At 40.0% G+C, this 15,505-nt stretch overlaps 1 protein-coding gene across 7 annotated transcripts; it reads left to right on the top strand.

The window, feature by feature from the left end:
- The first annotated feature begins 2,297 nt into the window (after positions 1-2,297).
- On the top strand, positions 2,298-15,505 carry snx16 (sorting nexin 16). Of its 7 annotated transcripts, none has more exons than XM_085418196.1 (9): positions 2,298-2,445; positions 3,709-4,265; positions 4,394-4,480; positions 7,061-7,209; positions 7,431-7,500; positions 10,380-10,516; positions 10,622-10,738; positions 12,141-12,177; positions 13,287-15,505. In XM_085418196.1, the coding sequence occupies exons 2-8, from the start codon at positions 3,849-3,851 to the stop codon at positions 12,154-12,156; spliced, it is 993 nt and encodes a 330-aa protein (XP_085274322.1). In that variant the 5' UTR covers positions 2,298-2,445; positions 3,709-3,848; the 3' UTR covers positions 12,157-12,177; positions 13,287-15,505. The 7 variants fall into 7 exon arrangements, 5 of the variants coding, with proteins under 5 accessions (XP_085274322.1, XP_085274321.1, XP_085274320.1 ...); XM_085418195.1 differs by having other exon boundaries at positions 12,141-12,182; XM_085418194.1 differs by having other exon boundaries at positions 12,138-12,177.

The raw sequence follows: 15,505 nt of genomic DNA, 5'->3' as shown, positions 1-15,505 counted from the left end.
TCCAGGAGCAATTTGGTGGCAATCTGTGTGTTTTCCAGTGTGATGACGCAAAAGGCAAAGTGATAACAATGCAGCTTGGAGATAATCAAATTAATATTTTGGATCCAGGAAACTCTTTAGATCTTAGTCTGATCTATAATCTATGATCAATCCTTAAAAGTGCAGTGATGAGGCAGGGATGGGTCCTCCTCAGTCAGGATATAGCCCAGACGCTTGTGCCAGGAAGAATTTCAGAAGATAAGAAGGGTCACATTTGATTTGTTTACCAATAAAAGAAACTTATGAAATGTTTATGATTCTCCATCAGAAACATGTAGAGAATAAGCTGAATAAAAAGGGAACATGTATGAAACACAAAATTTGCACCATTCCCAAAGTTTTTGTCAATGACTTTGGACAAAACTTATTTTCCTCATGATCTCTTCACTTACCTTTAAATCTCTGTTGATCCCGATAAACTGTATCAGAAGGTATGAAAGAAGAGCTGTTAGTCGCGTAAAGTCTGACCGTTACCTTTCTCTGTTACCTTTCTTATCCTCACGCTCCAGTAACAATGATTGACATCCTCTACTTACTGACATAAAATCTTCCTCTGACTCAAGGAATGATCCAGACTGTTTCAGTTAAATGACGCAGTTTTTAAGCCTTCTCTGACACACCCAGGCTCATGTAGGTGGCTTCAGCTTGAGAAATGATTAAGAGCTCACACCCATTAGTGAAACATGCACCCACCCTGATGGGTGCACATCTAGTGCCAATGGGTGTGTCTTGGACCCGTTTCCTCAAGTTACCCTGAAAAGAAAAAACTCATACAGAAAAGGGATGAATGGATAAATGGATGCTAAGAAGAAGACAAAGTGCAAGTAATAGTTGATAGTTTATTTAATAATCTTCAGAAGCAGCTCCATACAAATTGTTCTTTGTTTACGATGTTTATATGTGAGGTGTGTTTGAGATGCTGTGCAAATGAGTCACATTTTCCACATGCAGGAGTCTGTCTGGTGGGTAGGTGCGTGATGACCAATCATACAAAGAGATCATTACTAAAGAAGACATTGAAAGGGAAGCTCTTTAAAATTTTCCTCGTTTAAATTAATCACAGAATGACTGATCCAAAAAAAAAAGAAGAAGAAAGACTGGAAGCGCTCCAGTAGGTGCCATTTGAAAGGACTCTTTTGTCCATTTACACTGAAAATATTTGGATAATGTTTGATGTATTCTAAACCATATTTGCACACATTTTTTTTCTCCCTCTACTACATGATGACAAAAATGACAAAGTGCAAAATGTCTTTGCGGTTATTCACCACAGTACTCTGATTTATTTCAGAATTCAAAAACATCCTTACCCATAACCAACCACACTGATTTGCATAACATAATCTGTTATGGTGCAAGCTTTAGAAAAATAAGTTTGTGTGTGTGCATGTGTGTGTGTGTGTGTGTGTGTGTGTGTGTGTGTGTGGCGTGTGTGTGATTTTGCTACATGATAAGTCAAAGTGGACTTGGAGAGTTCATTCTCTGTGTCAACCTATGTGGCACGTTCAATGACATTGAAAAAACAGCCATGTGGTCATTCAGCTCGTTCCAGGAATCAGGTATTTCTATGGAATGATTCTTCACAGGTTTAAATTATTGACACACACACACACACACGGAGGGGGAGGGAGGGAGGGAGAGAGAATGCTTTCAGAAATATAAATGATTGTTTATTGGTCCAAAATGTATTCTGCAGCAGGACAATGACCCTAACATACAGCCAAAGCCATTAAGAACTATCCTCAGTGTAAAGAAGAAGAACAAGTACTGGTCTGGCCCCCACAGAGCCCTGATCTCAACATCATCAAGTGTGTCTGGGATTACATGAAGAGACAGAGGGATGTGAGGAAGCCTACATCTACGGAAGATCTGTGGTTAGTTCTGCAGGACGTTTGGAACAACCTACCAGCCGAGTTCCTTCAAAAGATGTGTGCAAGTGTACCTAGAAGAACTGATACTGTTTCGAAGGCAAAGGTTGGTCACACCAAATATTGAGCTGATTTAGATTTCTCGTTTGTTCATTCACTGCATTTTGTTGATTGATGAAAATAAATGATTAACACAAAGCATTCCTTGTTTACAGCATTTTCCCTACCTGCCTAAAACCTTTGTGTGTGTGTCTGTGTGTGTTTTCTGATAGTACCTGTTTCAAATCCCTTTAAGTCTTGTGTCTACTTTTTTGCTGAGGAATTACATTTTCTATATAGTATTAAGCGTGTTACTGCGCACTCTACTGGTTATGCAAAGGTACTGCCGTCATTGTGGTCAGAGTTCCAGCATGCTAACATGAAAACACAGAGGGAGGAGATACGGCGGCGGGTAAACAGCAACGGGGCAACTACACATTTGGCTCTATGTCTGTAGTAAACATATTTTCGGACAGAGAAGGATATCTGGACTCCTACGGTAAGCGAAAGACCTTTTCACTCGGGGTCGTCTTAGCTCGCTAGCTAACCTGAATGTAATGTGATACATGCCCGGTTCTTTCAGTGGGATGGGGGACGCACCAAACACGGTTTAAAACCGGGCTATTTAACTGTTGGTTTGTTTATTATTGGGAAAAATGCTACCAGGAGAATAAAAACAGATATCCGACGCAGTATTGGTAATTCTTGCTGCATTCGGCATTCAATTGTTGTTGTAAACAGCTATTATATCAGTAAAATTGTTGTTAGCGTACTTTGTATTGTAGTGAAACTAACTAGTGTTAGCTCATGTTAAAGTGTAGCTAACTTTGACGGTGAGAACGGTAACGTTTTATAAACTGTACTCTTGTGGTTTTCTGATAGTAGTTCTCTAAACTGAAAGGCGGGTTAACACTATTACACGACCATGTTTTGTTAATGAAGTTCTCAGAGCTCAGAAAGGACGTCGTGAATCGTAGTGAATGCGGTTAGCTTGCTTGCTAAAATAACATAGAGGGTAGCTATATCGTTAGCGACTTGGTCTAAAAATGGCATTCATGTTTACGAAGCAGGGCAATTACATTAGAAAGCCCGTGTTTTGTTGTAACGCTGGCTGCCGTCCCAGAGTTTTCGCCGTGTTTCACCAAAATAGCAGCAGGACCTTGTCAATTAGTGAGAGCCATAAATGACATGTCTCATTGTGTTTACTTCTTACATCTATCCTTTCATCCTCTTTCTGCTGCTGAGTTATTTTTTCCCCACTTTTGCCTGCCAGATTTTATTTATAATCGCTATATTTTTACAGCGTATATTCCCATTACGAGTACGTCAGTAGTATTCTTAAACGCTCTTCATTTGTACTCCTATGGAGTGGATTGACTGGTTTCTGAGCAGCTCTGAAGCTGAATTAACACGAACAAAATAGACAGGTAGCTGCTGATTTCTCTGGCCTCTCTCTTTCATGAAAACCAACATGCAGCTCTGTTTCATTCAAGTTGACATGTGAATCTAATCTTTACAGGCTTTTACCGTAATGAATTTTACACATAATACACAAATTCATAAATTATAAATCATATGGGGCTCGTGTCAATAATTCACGTGCCCTGGGTTTGTGAGGTACTTGACAGATTGTGCCACATTTATGTAGACTCAGGGCGAATTAAGTAGATTAGGTTTTAAATACAGATTATTTAGAGGCAGTGTAATGATCCTCCATATAATGTTACACCTAATAACTCCTGTTGTTGTTGTTTTTCTATAGAGTCTTCAATGTCAGCCCTTCAGGCTCAGAATTGCTGCTAGACTTCATCCTCACACAACACTACTGTACCAAGACAAGCTTGGTGTGAAAAGCTTTATTGACTTCTATGGTGGTGTGGCAGGAGTACACAACTCAGGAAGATGGCATCACCTTTTGTGCCTGTTCCTGTGCCCATGGACAGAGCCTTGTCCCGTGGTAGCAACAAGCTGAGACGGGCGCAGCGAGCTTCATCGCTAGGAAGTGTCTCCAGCAGCTCAGAGTCTTCGTCTTCAATCGCCAGGATGGCTGGGGAGGAACATGGGGGAGTCGGATGCGGAGAATTAGATTCCCAACATCAGTCTCGCTGTGCGGACAGGGGTGGCCGCAGCCGAACGCCCCCACCCCTTCAGAGCCCTGTGACACGGGCTAAGTTGAACGGGACTCTGGAACCATCTGTCGAATACTCGAGCTGTCCGCGGTCTATATCGGATCCTAGTGGTAGCCAGCAAGCTGAGGAGAGGCCTATCACCCCCACTGTGCTGGGGTATGAGGTCATGGAGGAGAGGGCCAAGTTCACGGTAGGAATCCAGAAAATTAGTTAGCATGGCAACCGCTGTCTGTGCTAGATTTAGTCTGTATTTATTAGTGACTAAACACTAAAGCAAACATGGTGAGCAGTTATTAACATCTGCCTTCTCTACTGCAGGTGTATAAGATCCTGGTGAGAAAGACTCTAGATGAGAGCTGGGTTGTTTTCAGAAGATACGCTGACTTCTCAAGACTCAATGACAAGGTGTGTTTGGGTGTGTTGTCTGTGCATGGGATTAAATGAGCCGTCCCAAACTGGAAAACTACATGAGGGTAAACCTTATTATAATCCTGCCACAACTGAAGCAACTGGTTTCGACTATCAATCCCTCTGCTTTCAGCAAGCTTTCTTTAGTTGTTGAATGCTCAGTGAACATGATTCGAGCTACACAAAGAAGCCTACTGTTCCCAAACAGCCAGCGGGCCTGAGCCAACTAGGAGCTCTGGTCTCTTGTGGTTTTCAGAGTATATAATCACAGTTAACAGAGGAGACATACTATTATATGAGAATACTATATGGATGGAGAAATCATGTAAAAGGTGTAAGGTTTGAAGAATTTAAGCCTATTAAAAGCAGCTCACAGTAATCATCAGTGGATGTCTCATTGAGAACATGTTTGTATCAATGAGACTGATCACAGTTTGGAAATCTGTCAGTATGAAGTGTGTTTTGATTATTCTGTTAGGATTAAATTTTTTAGCTCTACCTTGGAAAGGTTACAGGGATGAGAGTACTTGGCTGCCGTGAGTGAACGCTTCAGAGGGACCAGCAAATACGAGGCAGAAATACCTAGCATGATCTGTATAGTATGGTTTGTATAATAGAGCACTGACTCTGTACAGGGTGGTTCATCACAAACATTATTTTGAGGTTCAGACCTCAGTCAGCATAGCTTCACTGTGAAGTTTAATCGCATGGTGAAAGCAGACAGGTTTGCATACATGTTTACACACCCCAGGCCACCTCCCTCTGAGTAAATTGACACTGGGACCACATATTAACACAATGTCTCCTAAACCTCTCTACATACAGTCAAAAATATCACCAGACTTGTCCTAAATGTTGAATGCTCTTTGACTTCAATAGAGGGACTTTAGCACGATACAGTGAGGTTGTATGTTTATTCAGCAGAAACATTTGGCAACATGTTGTCATTTTTCTTGAAATCAATAGGCAGAACCTTTTATAGAAACCGTTATATACTCCAAAGAAAGTAGGCAGTCCTAGGTGACAGTGAGGATCTCAGGCTACGTCCACACTAATGCATCGTTTTCTCTCCATTTTGGCCTCCCGTCCACACTGAGGCAGCGTTTTCAAAACGCTCTCAAAAACGCATACATTTCAAAACAGTGTTTTCGCATCGCAGTGTTGACAGCAAAAACGGAGACGCATGTTAGTCATATGATGCAGTCATGTGACCAGTTAAACAAAGAGTTCTAAACAAATGTCTGTCCTCCTCCAGAAAATCTTATGTACGCAAACGCACGTTGTAACTTATCTGGTTCGCGTCTTTTATTTTGACAGCGCACCTGCGGACCACTTATGTGCACCCCTGATTATACAGCAGTTGTTTTGTTTGCTCTCAATTTTGACAGCCCTATTAAAGATATATAAAGATATATCCAGATAACTTTTTCAAATTCTTTAATTCTCACTCGCTTTTGCAACTTTGTACTTTTGTGTTACTCGCAGCAACAACTCCACTTCATTGTTAGTCCATTTAAAAAACTCGGTGCTTTTTCTCAACATTTTGGTGCAACTTTTCAAAGAGCCGGAAAGTAAATAAACAGCTGACAGAAATGAGGCAGGTCGAATCTTCTAGCCTCAGAAATACCAACCTGGCAACATGTATGGGAAACACCTTGCGTAACCACAGCAAAACCCATGTGCTTTCTATTTGTATACTAATGTTTCAGACAGTCACACTTGTATACATACCTATTGTGTCCAGGCTATATTAAACCTCACACAACAAGTTTTCATGTAAAACTCTTCCAGCCTCCTACTCACTATGCAGCTATGAACATTTTACAAACAGTCTGGTTTTGCATGTAAACACTTTGCATATATCCTATCAAAGCTTAAGCTCAGAATGAAGCTGGAATAATAGGTTTATTAATAGAGGTACGTCTCACCACCCGTGACCATGGGAACAGTTTGTGAGGAAAGCATTTCTGCTGAATGAAGCCAAGTTTACTACAAGAAAGAATTCATGTTGGATTTAACACAGTGGTAAGTAACACATTAAGAAATGTGTAGTTGCACCAAAAATGCATGAGGTCTGTAATATGACACCAGCATAGCGCAGAACACTAATCTGGACTTTCACCTGTGTGATTAAAAAAGCTCATGAGATTTAAAGCTCATTTTGAAATTTTGTTGTTTTTTTTTTGGGGGGGGGGGGTTTAAGTGTTTTTGGATGTATGGTTGTATCTTGAATGCACGTGAAATAAAAATGTGACAATCTGATGACAGACTATTATGAAAAACATTTTTGATTATGACATTTCTGTGATTTGGTTATTTAGTAAGGTATATAGATCAGAAAGTAGCAGACCTGTGCTCTTTTGTTTGGATGCAGGTTTGATCCGAGCACAAAATCTAGACGAAGAGTGTGTTTGCTTTGTGGGCTGGAAGCGTTTTTCTTGGCCCGCCACCAACTTTATTACTTTTATCTCTGCATGATGTCTACACGGCCCTTACATGACTGTCTTTGCCCCTACAGCCTGTAGCTGAATGTAAGGGCAATCATTCACTGTGTGTGTCTGTGTGTATTTGTTCCAGCTGAAGGAGACATTTCCAGGCTTCCGCCTCTCACTGCCTCCTAAGCGCTGGTTCAAAGACAACTATGACAGTAACTTCCTGGAAGACAGACAGTTAGGACTGCAAGCTTTTTTGCAAAACTTGGTTGCACACAAGGACATCGCCAACTGGTATGAGCCTATTATGTTTAATAATAAAAATGTTACTGGGCCATATTTTATGTCATGCTGGGTCATTATTGCAGACAAACCTTGCCGTAACTCTTAGTTTGTGTTGGCTGCATCAGAGCTATGTGGAAAATACATGCATAGCTAAAAAGATAACTGATATCAGTGTGAGCTGACCTGTTTTCTAATCTTTCTAATCTTACATCATTTATTGTTCTTGACAGCCTGCCGGTGAGAGAGTTTCTGTGTCTCGATGATCCACCTGGGCCTTTTGACAGTCTGGAGGAGAGCAGGGTGAGTGTGCATTTAGAGTATGTGTAAGTTGGATGCTGAAGCTTTTGAGCATCAGTTACTTCTACTCCTCCTCCACATCTTGTCCCAGGATAGACACAGGACATGTAGCTGTCCTCTGCCTTTTAAGTTAATCATTACCTCTGGTGTTATTCAAATTTAGAAGGACGGGATTCCTCCCAGTTGAATCAGTGCATTCTTAGTTTTAAAGCTGTTTTGCAATTTGTTTATCCCTGCCATTAAGGAATATATTAAGGAAAACTACATCTGGCAACTGAAAATCTCATATGAAAGAACCGGAAAGCAGCTAACAGACTGAGCACTGTTCTTGGACTTTGCAGCAAACAGAGCCAACATGGAAAGTTATGGAAAGGAAACCCTTAATCTCATTACAAAAGACAGTGCAGTGAGATGTCAGGTGCCTAAACCATGATGGTATATGTCGTCTAGAGATGGCACGATACCACTTTTATGTCCGATACCGATATCGTAAATTTGGATATCTGCCAATACGATATGAATCCGATATAGTGTATTTTTTTGTTTTTTTATTATCTTGCTGCATTATTTTATAAGTTCAAACTCAAGTTTAAAAAAACCAAAACACTAAAGCTATTCTGTTATACCTGTATGTAAAAAAGAAAAAAAAAAAAAAAAAAAAAAAAATACACTGCACCTAAAATATTTGATAGTTCGGTAATACTGATCTACTGATCAATCTAATAAACTTAAACCTAGTCTATCCTCCCAATTCTGGTATTTTAAAGAGTACTTAGTGGAAATATTAAGCAACCTAACTAATAGGGTTCCAACTCCCAGCAAAAAAAAAAAAAATAGGGAACCACCCCCCACCCTCCACCTCGTGATGCTTAATCGATGTAATCAACTTTAATTTAATGCACAAAAAAATGCACAGAAGTCAATTATTTTTCCACAATAATTAAATAGATTCAACATCTTTCTTCAACCGAATTGCAGACTGCACAGATGGTACCTTCCCAAAGGAAAAAGTAGTAAAGCTTACTAGAGATGGCACGATACCACTTTTTTATGTCCGATACCGATATCATAAATTTGGATATCTGCCGATACCGATATGAATCCGATATAGTGTTTTTTAATCAACAAAACTGTTTTTTTTAAATATCTTGCTGCATTTTGTATAAAAGTTCATACTCAAGTTTAAAACAACAACTACACTTAAGCTATTCTGTTATACCTATATGCAAAAAAAAAAAAAAATTTCATAGTTCAGCAATACTGATCAATCTAATAAACTTAGACCTACACCATCCTCCCTATTCTGGTATTTTAAAGAGTACTTAGCGTAAATATTAAGCAACCTAACTAATAGAGTTCCAACTCCCAGCAACAACAAAAATAAATAAATAAAAAATAGGGAACCACCCCTCACACTCCACCTCATGATGCTTAATCGACGTAATCAACCTTAATTTGATGCAGTGTGAAAAAAAAAATGCACAGAAATCAATTATTTTTGAAGAAATATTAAATAGATTCAACATCTTTCTTCAACAAAATTGCAGACTGCACAGATCGTACCTTCCCAAAGTAAAAAGTACTATAGCTTACTAGGGTATATATATTAGACTTAATAGTTACTATATACAGTAATTGACTTCTATTCATTTTACATCAAATTAAAACTTTGGGTGTCAGATAATTATTTATTAAAAGCTCGACATTTTAAATGAGAATAAGAAAGAAAAGTATGTCTTTGTGCCCCCTTTTCCCTGTTAATGCCCTATCGGCCCCCCTGGCTAAACTTTGCTAGATCCGCCCCTGCACAGTTACCAGCGTCAGCTGTAGAAAAAGATCCTCGAGTAGAAAGTAATAATAAATAAATTCTAACAACAGATTATCAAGCTTAAACGTGCTGCTGTTGTTCAGCCGCTGGTTTCCTCTTTCTGGTGCAAAGTGGGCCAAAAACAAACCAGAGAGACGGACTCGCGACAGAAAAGCCGATCAGCTGATCATTAAGCAGTTTCATGATTGAAGTAGCAGCCAGAAGAGGCAGTCGCTCCATATATCGTTTGGCAAGCTTAACGCAGGAATGCTTTACAAACATTCAGAGATGGACTTACACACTTGCTTTACTTCTCTCGGGATAACTTTGTCGGAGATGAAATGCCAGGTTGCTAGCGAAGCTCCACATGCTATCCAGACCACCGACAGGTCCTGCATGCCACAGCCGCTCTATCACGTGATGCATACTGCTCCGACGTGCTAACGTTCTGAGGTGAGTTACGGCGTGTTGCAAGTTTTGTGAGGTGCTTTCGTGATATTTAATGGATCGGATTACATTTTTTATTTTTCTCCGATATCCGATCCAGTAATTTAGGTCAGTATCGGACCGATACCGATACGTAATATCGGTCCATCTCTAAAGCTTACTAGGGTTTATTAGACTTAATAGTTACTATATACAGTAATTGACTTCTATTCATTTTACATCAAATTAAAACTTTGGGTGTAAGATTCAGATAATTATTTATTAAAAGCTAGACATTTTAAATGAGAATAAGAAAGAAAAGTATGTCTTTGTGCCCCCCTTTCCCCTGTTCATGCCCTATCGGCCCCCCTGGCTAAACTTTGCTAGATCCGCCCCTGCACAGTTACCAGCCGTCAGCTAGAAAAGGATCCTGGTGTAGAAAGTAATATTAAAAAAATTCTAACAACAGCTTATCAAGGTTAAATGTGCATCAAATGCATGCTGAAGCTTTTGGCACAGACCTCACAGCCCGCTGGGCCTTTTCAATTCACGAACTTCTGAAGAAAACCCCATTGTTGTTATCTATATGGTATTTTGACCATGTAAAGATGTAAATATTTTCTGCTCCTCATTTCCCCCCTTCTTCTAGGCGTTCTGTGAGACTCTGGAGGAGAGCAACTATCGTCTTCAGAAGGAGCTGCTAGAGAAGCAAAAGGAGATTGCCTCCCTAAAGAGGAGACTGGAGGAGAGGGAGCAAGCCATCCTACTACTGGAAAAGCATATCAAGTCAGTAGATAAACACAACCGTATGCATCCTTAGAGAGATTCACAAAAGTCTCACATGTGAGAGGAGAATGACCTTTTGGATGTGTGTGTGAATCTCTGTTGCAGCGATGAGTGTGTTAGTCCAGAGTCTCCATGTCGACTGTCAGCTCAGGGCAGTGAGAGCAGTGCAGATGTGGAGTCATCTGCTGCAGAGGCCGATCAGGACATCCCTGAAGACACCGGGTAAGAGACGCTCGCATAAACCACAAATGGCAACGATAAAACAAGGAGTAGGTTTGATCTACTACTCCTCTAATGTGCTCCTGACACCAACCAAAGTTCATGTGATTTCCACAGAATTATATCTGTTTATGCTGCCACAACATCGAAGTTAAAGCAGATTTTCCATTTATTTTAAAAGTGGATCAAAGGTCGAGGGGCAAGGTTCATTTGTGAATTTAAACCACCTTAAGGAGCATTCTCGTAAGGTTAACAGGCTTTCTTGCAAGGCATTTCAGTCCATTTGATTTTGTCCGTCTTGCACAAAACTTGCATGTTTTTTGTCTTTCGTGATAATCTGGAGTTAATAAAACCCCACATAAGACCATCAGGAAAGTTAAAGGCATCACGGCTCATAAACTGCTGGAAGCCTTGAAGCCAAATGAATAAATGATGTGTTGGATTTACAACTGCAGTTAATGTAGTAAACTGGAGATGACTGAAAATCTCAAAAGCTCATTATTAAAACCACTAGTAGAATTTGTCTTATCTGAGGACGTGCAGTTTTCTGCGACTGATTAGGGTGAAAACGGTTTGCACAGCAGAGAACTTGATTTATAGGCCCTGAAGAGTGTGCACCTCTCTTACTTCATCCTCTACAACCTAATTTAATTAAATGACAGTATTTACTGATCTCATAGGAGTAAGACTCACAGAGTGCAAGGTTCGGTGTATCTTTCCTCCTCATGGAAAAGGTTTTCACATTTTTAAGCAAGTAGAAAACCGTTTTAATATCAGAATTTAAAAAATGTTCTTTACTGTCAGTAGAAGAGTTAAATTTCGAACATGTAAATAAACAGAAAACAAAAAAGTAAAGACATCAAGTTGTCATAAATATCTCTAAATCTACACAATGTTTATGCTCAAAAAGGAGTGATGTTTACACTTTTAAAGAAACACGAAAAATAAAAATCAACATCACGCAGAAAGGAAGTTGTTCAGTTGTTGGGAATGAATACTGAAATCGACTCTGGTGTTTGCACGGTTTTCTCACTACAATGGGCGTTGTGGGTTTGAACTGTGGTTCTCATCACTGCCCAGATGTTGTTTTTTATTCCAGGATTGGACATTATTTACCAAATACTGGCTGTTGTTATGTTTCTGGTATTTTGAAATCAAGAAATACAAATGTCAACGTTTCAGTGATGAGTTTCAGACCCACACGAGAGTCATAAAGACGGCACACACTAGTGTGTAAATGTAGTTATGGTAATAAAAAAAAAAATGGCGTATGCATGTCTGTGAAGATGTTTCTGGTTTAAGGAGAAGATAATTATCATTAATATTCTAAACCTTGTTCCACTTTCTCCTTTTCTTTTTTTAAAATATGTTTTCACTTGTTTTTCACTCTCATATTTCACAGCAGTGCTGCCCCAATGTGAAAATAAAGAGCCCCATAACATGTGAGGTACTTTCAATTGCAGCTCAGCAGGCTAACACTGTGGCATACTGTTTCCTCCCCCCACTCTGTTCTTCTTGCCAATAACATGCATCCCACTGCTAACTGCACAGTAAAGATGTCATGTTTAATGATGTTGGCGTGTTTAAGGATGGGTTCGGATTGCTTTCAAGTCGGTCTAAGTGCAGCGCTCACATGGTAAATGTGCGTTTAATTCCCGTGTTCCCCGGAGCTGCACACATTACATGTAAGTGCTGTATTAAGATTTATTTGAAAAATAAACAAACCTGTCTTTAAAGTGCTCGGAGTCGGGATGTTTCTCCGGATTGGGGTGATTTCACTTTCAGTAAAACTAGTTCAGAAAAATGTCTCCTGATCAAAGTCCGGTCTTAACAAACCACATATTGATTTAAACCTGTCACAGGATTATGCTTTTTAAGGGACAACTATCTGAGTTAAAGGATGTGTTTAAAAATAGTCTAGTTTTAAAGCAAGTGACCTGAAATTGATTTTGCCCCAGCTGTGGTGTGTATTTGTTGTACTCCAACGTCCTGTCCTCTCTTCTGTCTGTGCTGCACTGCACTCCTGCATCACATATGACTAACAAATGGTGTTTGTGCCTCCTTTTCACGTGGTGATGTATGTTCATTACATGACCATTGTAGGTGTTTGGATTTGAGGGAGTGCAGGTTTTTCTTTCTTCCTATTCTCGTCTGTTGGATTGACAGCTTCTATAAAAGTACTACTGTATATAATGCTTTGTGAGTGCACGTGATGTTTGAGGATGTAGACGGGATGTAAACAGTCCTGATGCCCTTATCTGTTATCACTTGTGTTTTAACAGATGCTATATAGAGTTGGATAGCAAGCCTGTCTCGCTGTGTTCTCAGGGGACCTGTACGTGCAGTATTCTGGTGCTGCGGCATCAATAACTTGATGTCTCGGTCTCCCCACATCAATGCCTCACACTTTGAGCTATTCTAGTCTCTCGCATCTGCATTTCCTCTTTGGATCTTTGTCTGTCTGTCTTTGTGTTGCCTGATGTTCTCTCGTCCCGTTACCTTCTGTCACGTGCTCAGTGTATTTCTTCTGCTCTGACTTCCCTCTCTCCAGTGGCAGGTGTGAGGTGCAGCCTGTGCGATCCTCTGCCTGTTGGTGCGGTCCGTCGCTCAGCGTCTCTCCTCCCGTCATCCAGGTCACTCAGCTCTACCACAAGAACTCAGAACACTAACAATAAACCCGGGTCTTCCTCGTCATCTCTTTTTGTTCTCCCTGCCTTCTTTTCCTCCTCCTCACTGCAGCATTAGTCCACATGTTTGTTTGGGTTGTTTGTTTTTTAGTTTTTCTTGTGTTCTTATTTGTACTTTGCCTTTACCACGTCCTTTCACATCTCATCTTACTACCTGTCAGAGGGCAAGTGATGTTTCATTGTCCAGTCATGGAGTTGGATGATACCTCAAGATCTGGACTTAAAAGAGAATGGTTGTATACTAAAAGCAACAAACCATGGGAAATTTTATCCGGCACCTACAGAAGATGTTGAACACCTTGTTGGGACTTTGGACTAAATGGATCTGTCTGACAGTGTGTTTGGATTTCTTGGTCCTGATGATTCACTTTTGAACCCAGTGTGTATCCACAAGACCTCATGAGTTAGAGCCCAAAGCCAAAGTCTGAATTTTTGACCAAAAAGGAGAAAAGGGCAGATTTCACAATTGTGACAATCTATATGAAATCTGAATTATAATCTCAATAGTTTTCGCTGCAGTCCTTTGCCTTATGGTATCTTAGTTGTTATGAGAGGCCCTCTTTATAAACCAGGGAAACGACACCCCCGTGTGGCTGTTCAAATAAAAGTCTGACTCAGGATAAGCAGGTAACAGGTGTGTTTGACAGAGGATTGGTAACGATTGGTCTGCAGGTACTTCATCTCATTGCAGTGTACTGCCATTTACTGTTATTGTGGTAGACGGTCCTTCCGTCTTGAAAATTGCCATTGTGTCTCCACTTTCCGGTGCATCTAAAAGCTACATTCCACCCTGTTTTAGTGCCATGTGTCATAAATCATGTCCTGATGGGGGCATTTAGTCTGTACCATACTGTGTCAAAGCCAAGGAATGTAAAGGTCGACATGTATACTAATCGTGTCGTTACCAAGAAACATTCCTGCATATATGCATAAACATTTGAAGGCATTAATTTTCCAGGTGAAGGTCATTTCACAAATCTTTACACCAGACCTCTCCTGGCACTTCTTCTGGATTTCCTTTTTTTTTTTTTCAAGGCCTACTGTGGCGTGATTAAAGGACAAGAATGGCATTTTTGCTCACATATGTAGGAATGAGGATTTGGTTTTAGCTGCTGTGGATTTTAAGATATCAGATCTAACAGCTACTTCTTCGTATTTTGATAATCCACGTAGGACGTTGTCGATTGTTTTGTTTTTTTTCTACTGGCATTGCAGTTACAGCAATAGTCACGTTAGTCATGTTTTGGGGCATCCTAGGAAACCTCGACAGAATTTTTATTTCAGATGTTTCAAAATCCCAGCTGATAAAACTATCGACCAGGTGAGATACTCAGGAGTATAATTATAGAATTATAACTATATAATTTGGGTGAAAGACACAAAGAGGTGAAAGCTCCTCAAGTATACAGTGGTGCTATTCTTTTTACCTGAAAAATCCTAAAGTTTAAGACCTGACGGGCTGGAAAAAGAGGGAAAACAAGGCCAACGTAGTCATCGTTTCAAAGCTTGTTAGGATGCAAAACCATTGGGCTGGTATTTGAGGAAGAAGTGAATGCCACAGGCAACTAATAAACTCACAGTTTAGCTTTGTTGGCTCTTTATCTGCATCAAGACTGTTATTCATTAAATCATCCACTAAAGCCATATTTTTACACTTAAGAGCACTTGAGAGGCAGACGTTTCACGTGTGATCGAGTGTGCTGAGCAGCTGTTGTTTTCACTCTTTCATGATGACTACGAAGGATATAATGGCTACGGGGGATGTTGACTTGTCTCAAACTAGGCCTGGAACAGGTCATGTGATGCACTTTATGGATGAATGGCAACACGCAATGTTTGCTAGGATATTGTTTTTACTATTATAACACAGAAATATGCCTTTTAGCTCACCTGATCTGTCCTGGCTCCCAACTGTATATGAAATGTCACAGCTTGGTTAACTTGTATTTAGTTCTGTTTGTCTGTAAATTCATTTGTTGTATAATTCTAAGTGCCTTGAATATTTCCACTCGGCTCTTTTTTTTTTTTTTTTTATATGTTGGAATAGCTTTATAGGTTTGTGTACAACGTGTGACATATCCAC

Source organism: Rhamphochromis longiceps, linkage group LG9 (genome assembly GCF_057381845.1).
Source record: "Rhamphochromis longiceps isolate RC_006_pf linkage group LG9, R_longiceps_female_GT1.1, whole genome shotgun sequence".
Lineage (NCBI taxonomy): Eukaryota > Metazoa > Chordata > Actinopteri > Cichliformes > Cichlidae > Rhamphochromis > Rhamphochromis longiceps.
This window is presented reverse-complemented; position numbering and strand designations above follow the sequence as displayed.

Bases quoted from the DNA above. Each gene is read 5' to 3' on its own strand.
- snx16 (XM_085418192.1), top strand. From the start codon at position 3,849: ATGGCATCACCTTTTGTGCCTGTTCCTGTGCCCATGGACAGAGCCTTG. The intron at 4,266-4,393 runs GTAGGAATCCAG...TCTCTACTGCAG, and splicing joins AGGAGAGGGCCAAGTTCACG to GTGTATAAGATCCTGGTGAG. The intron at 7,210-7,430 runs GTATGAGCCTAT...TGTTCTTGACAG, and splicing joins CACAAGGACATCGCCAACTG to CCTGCCGGTGAGAGAGTTTC.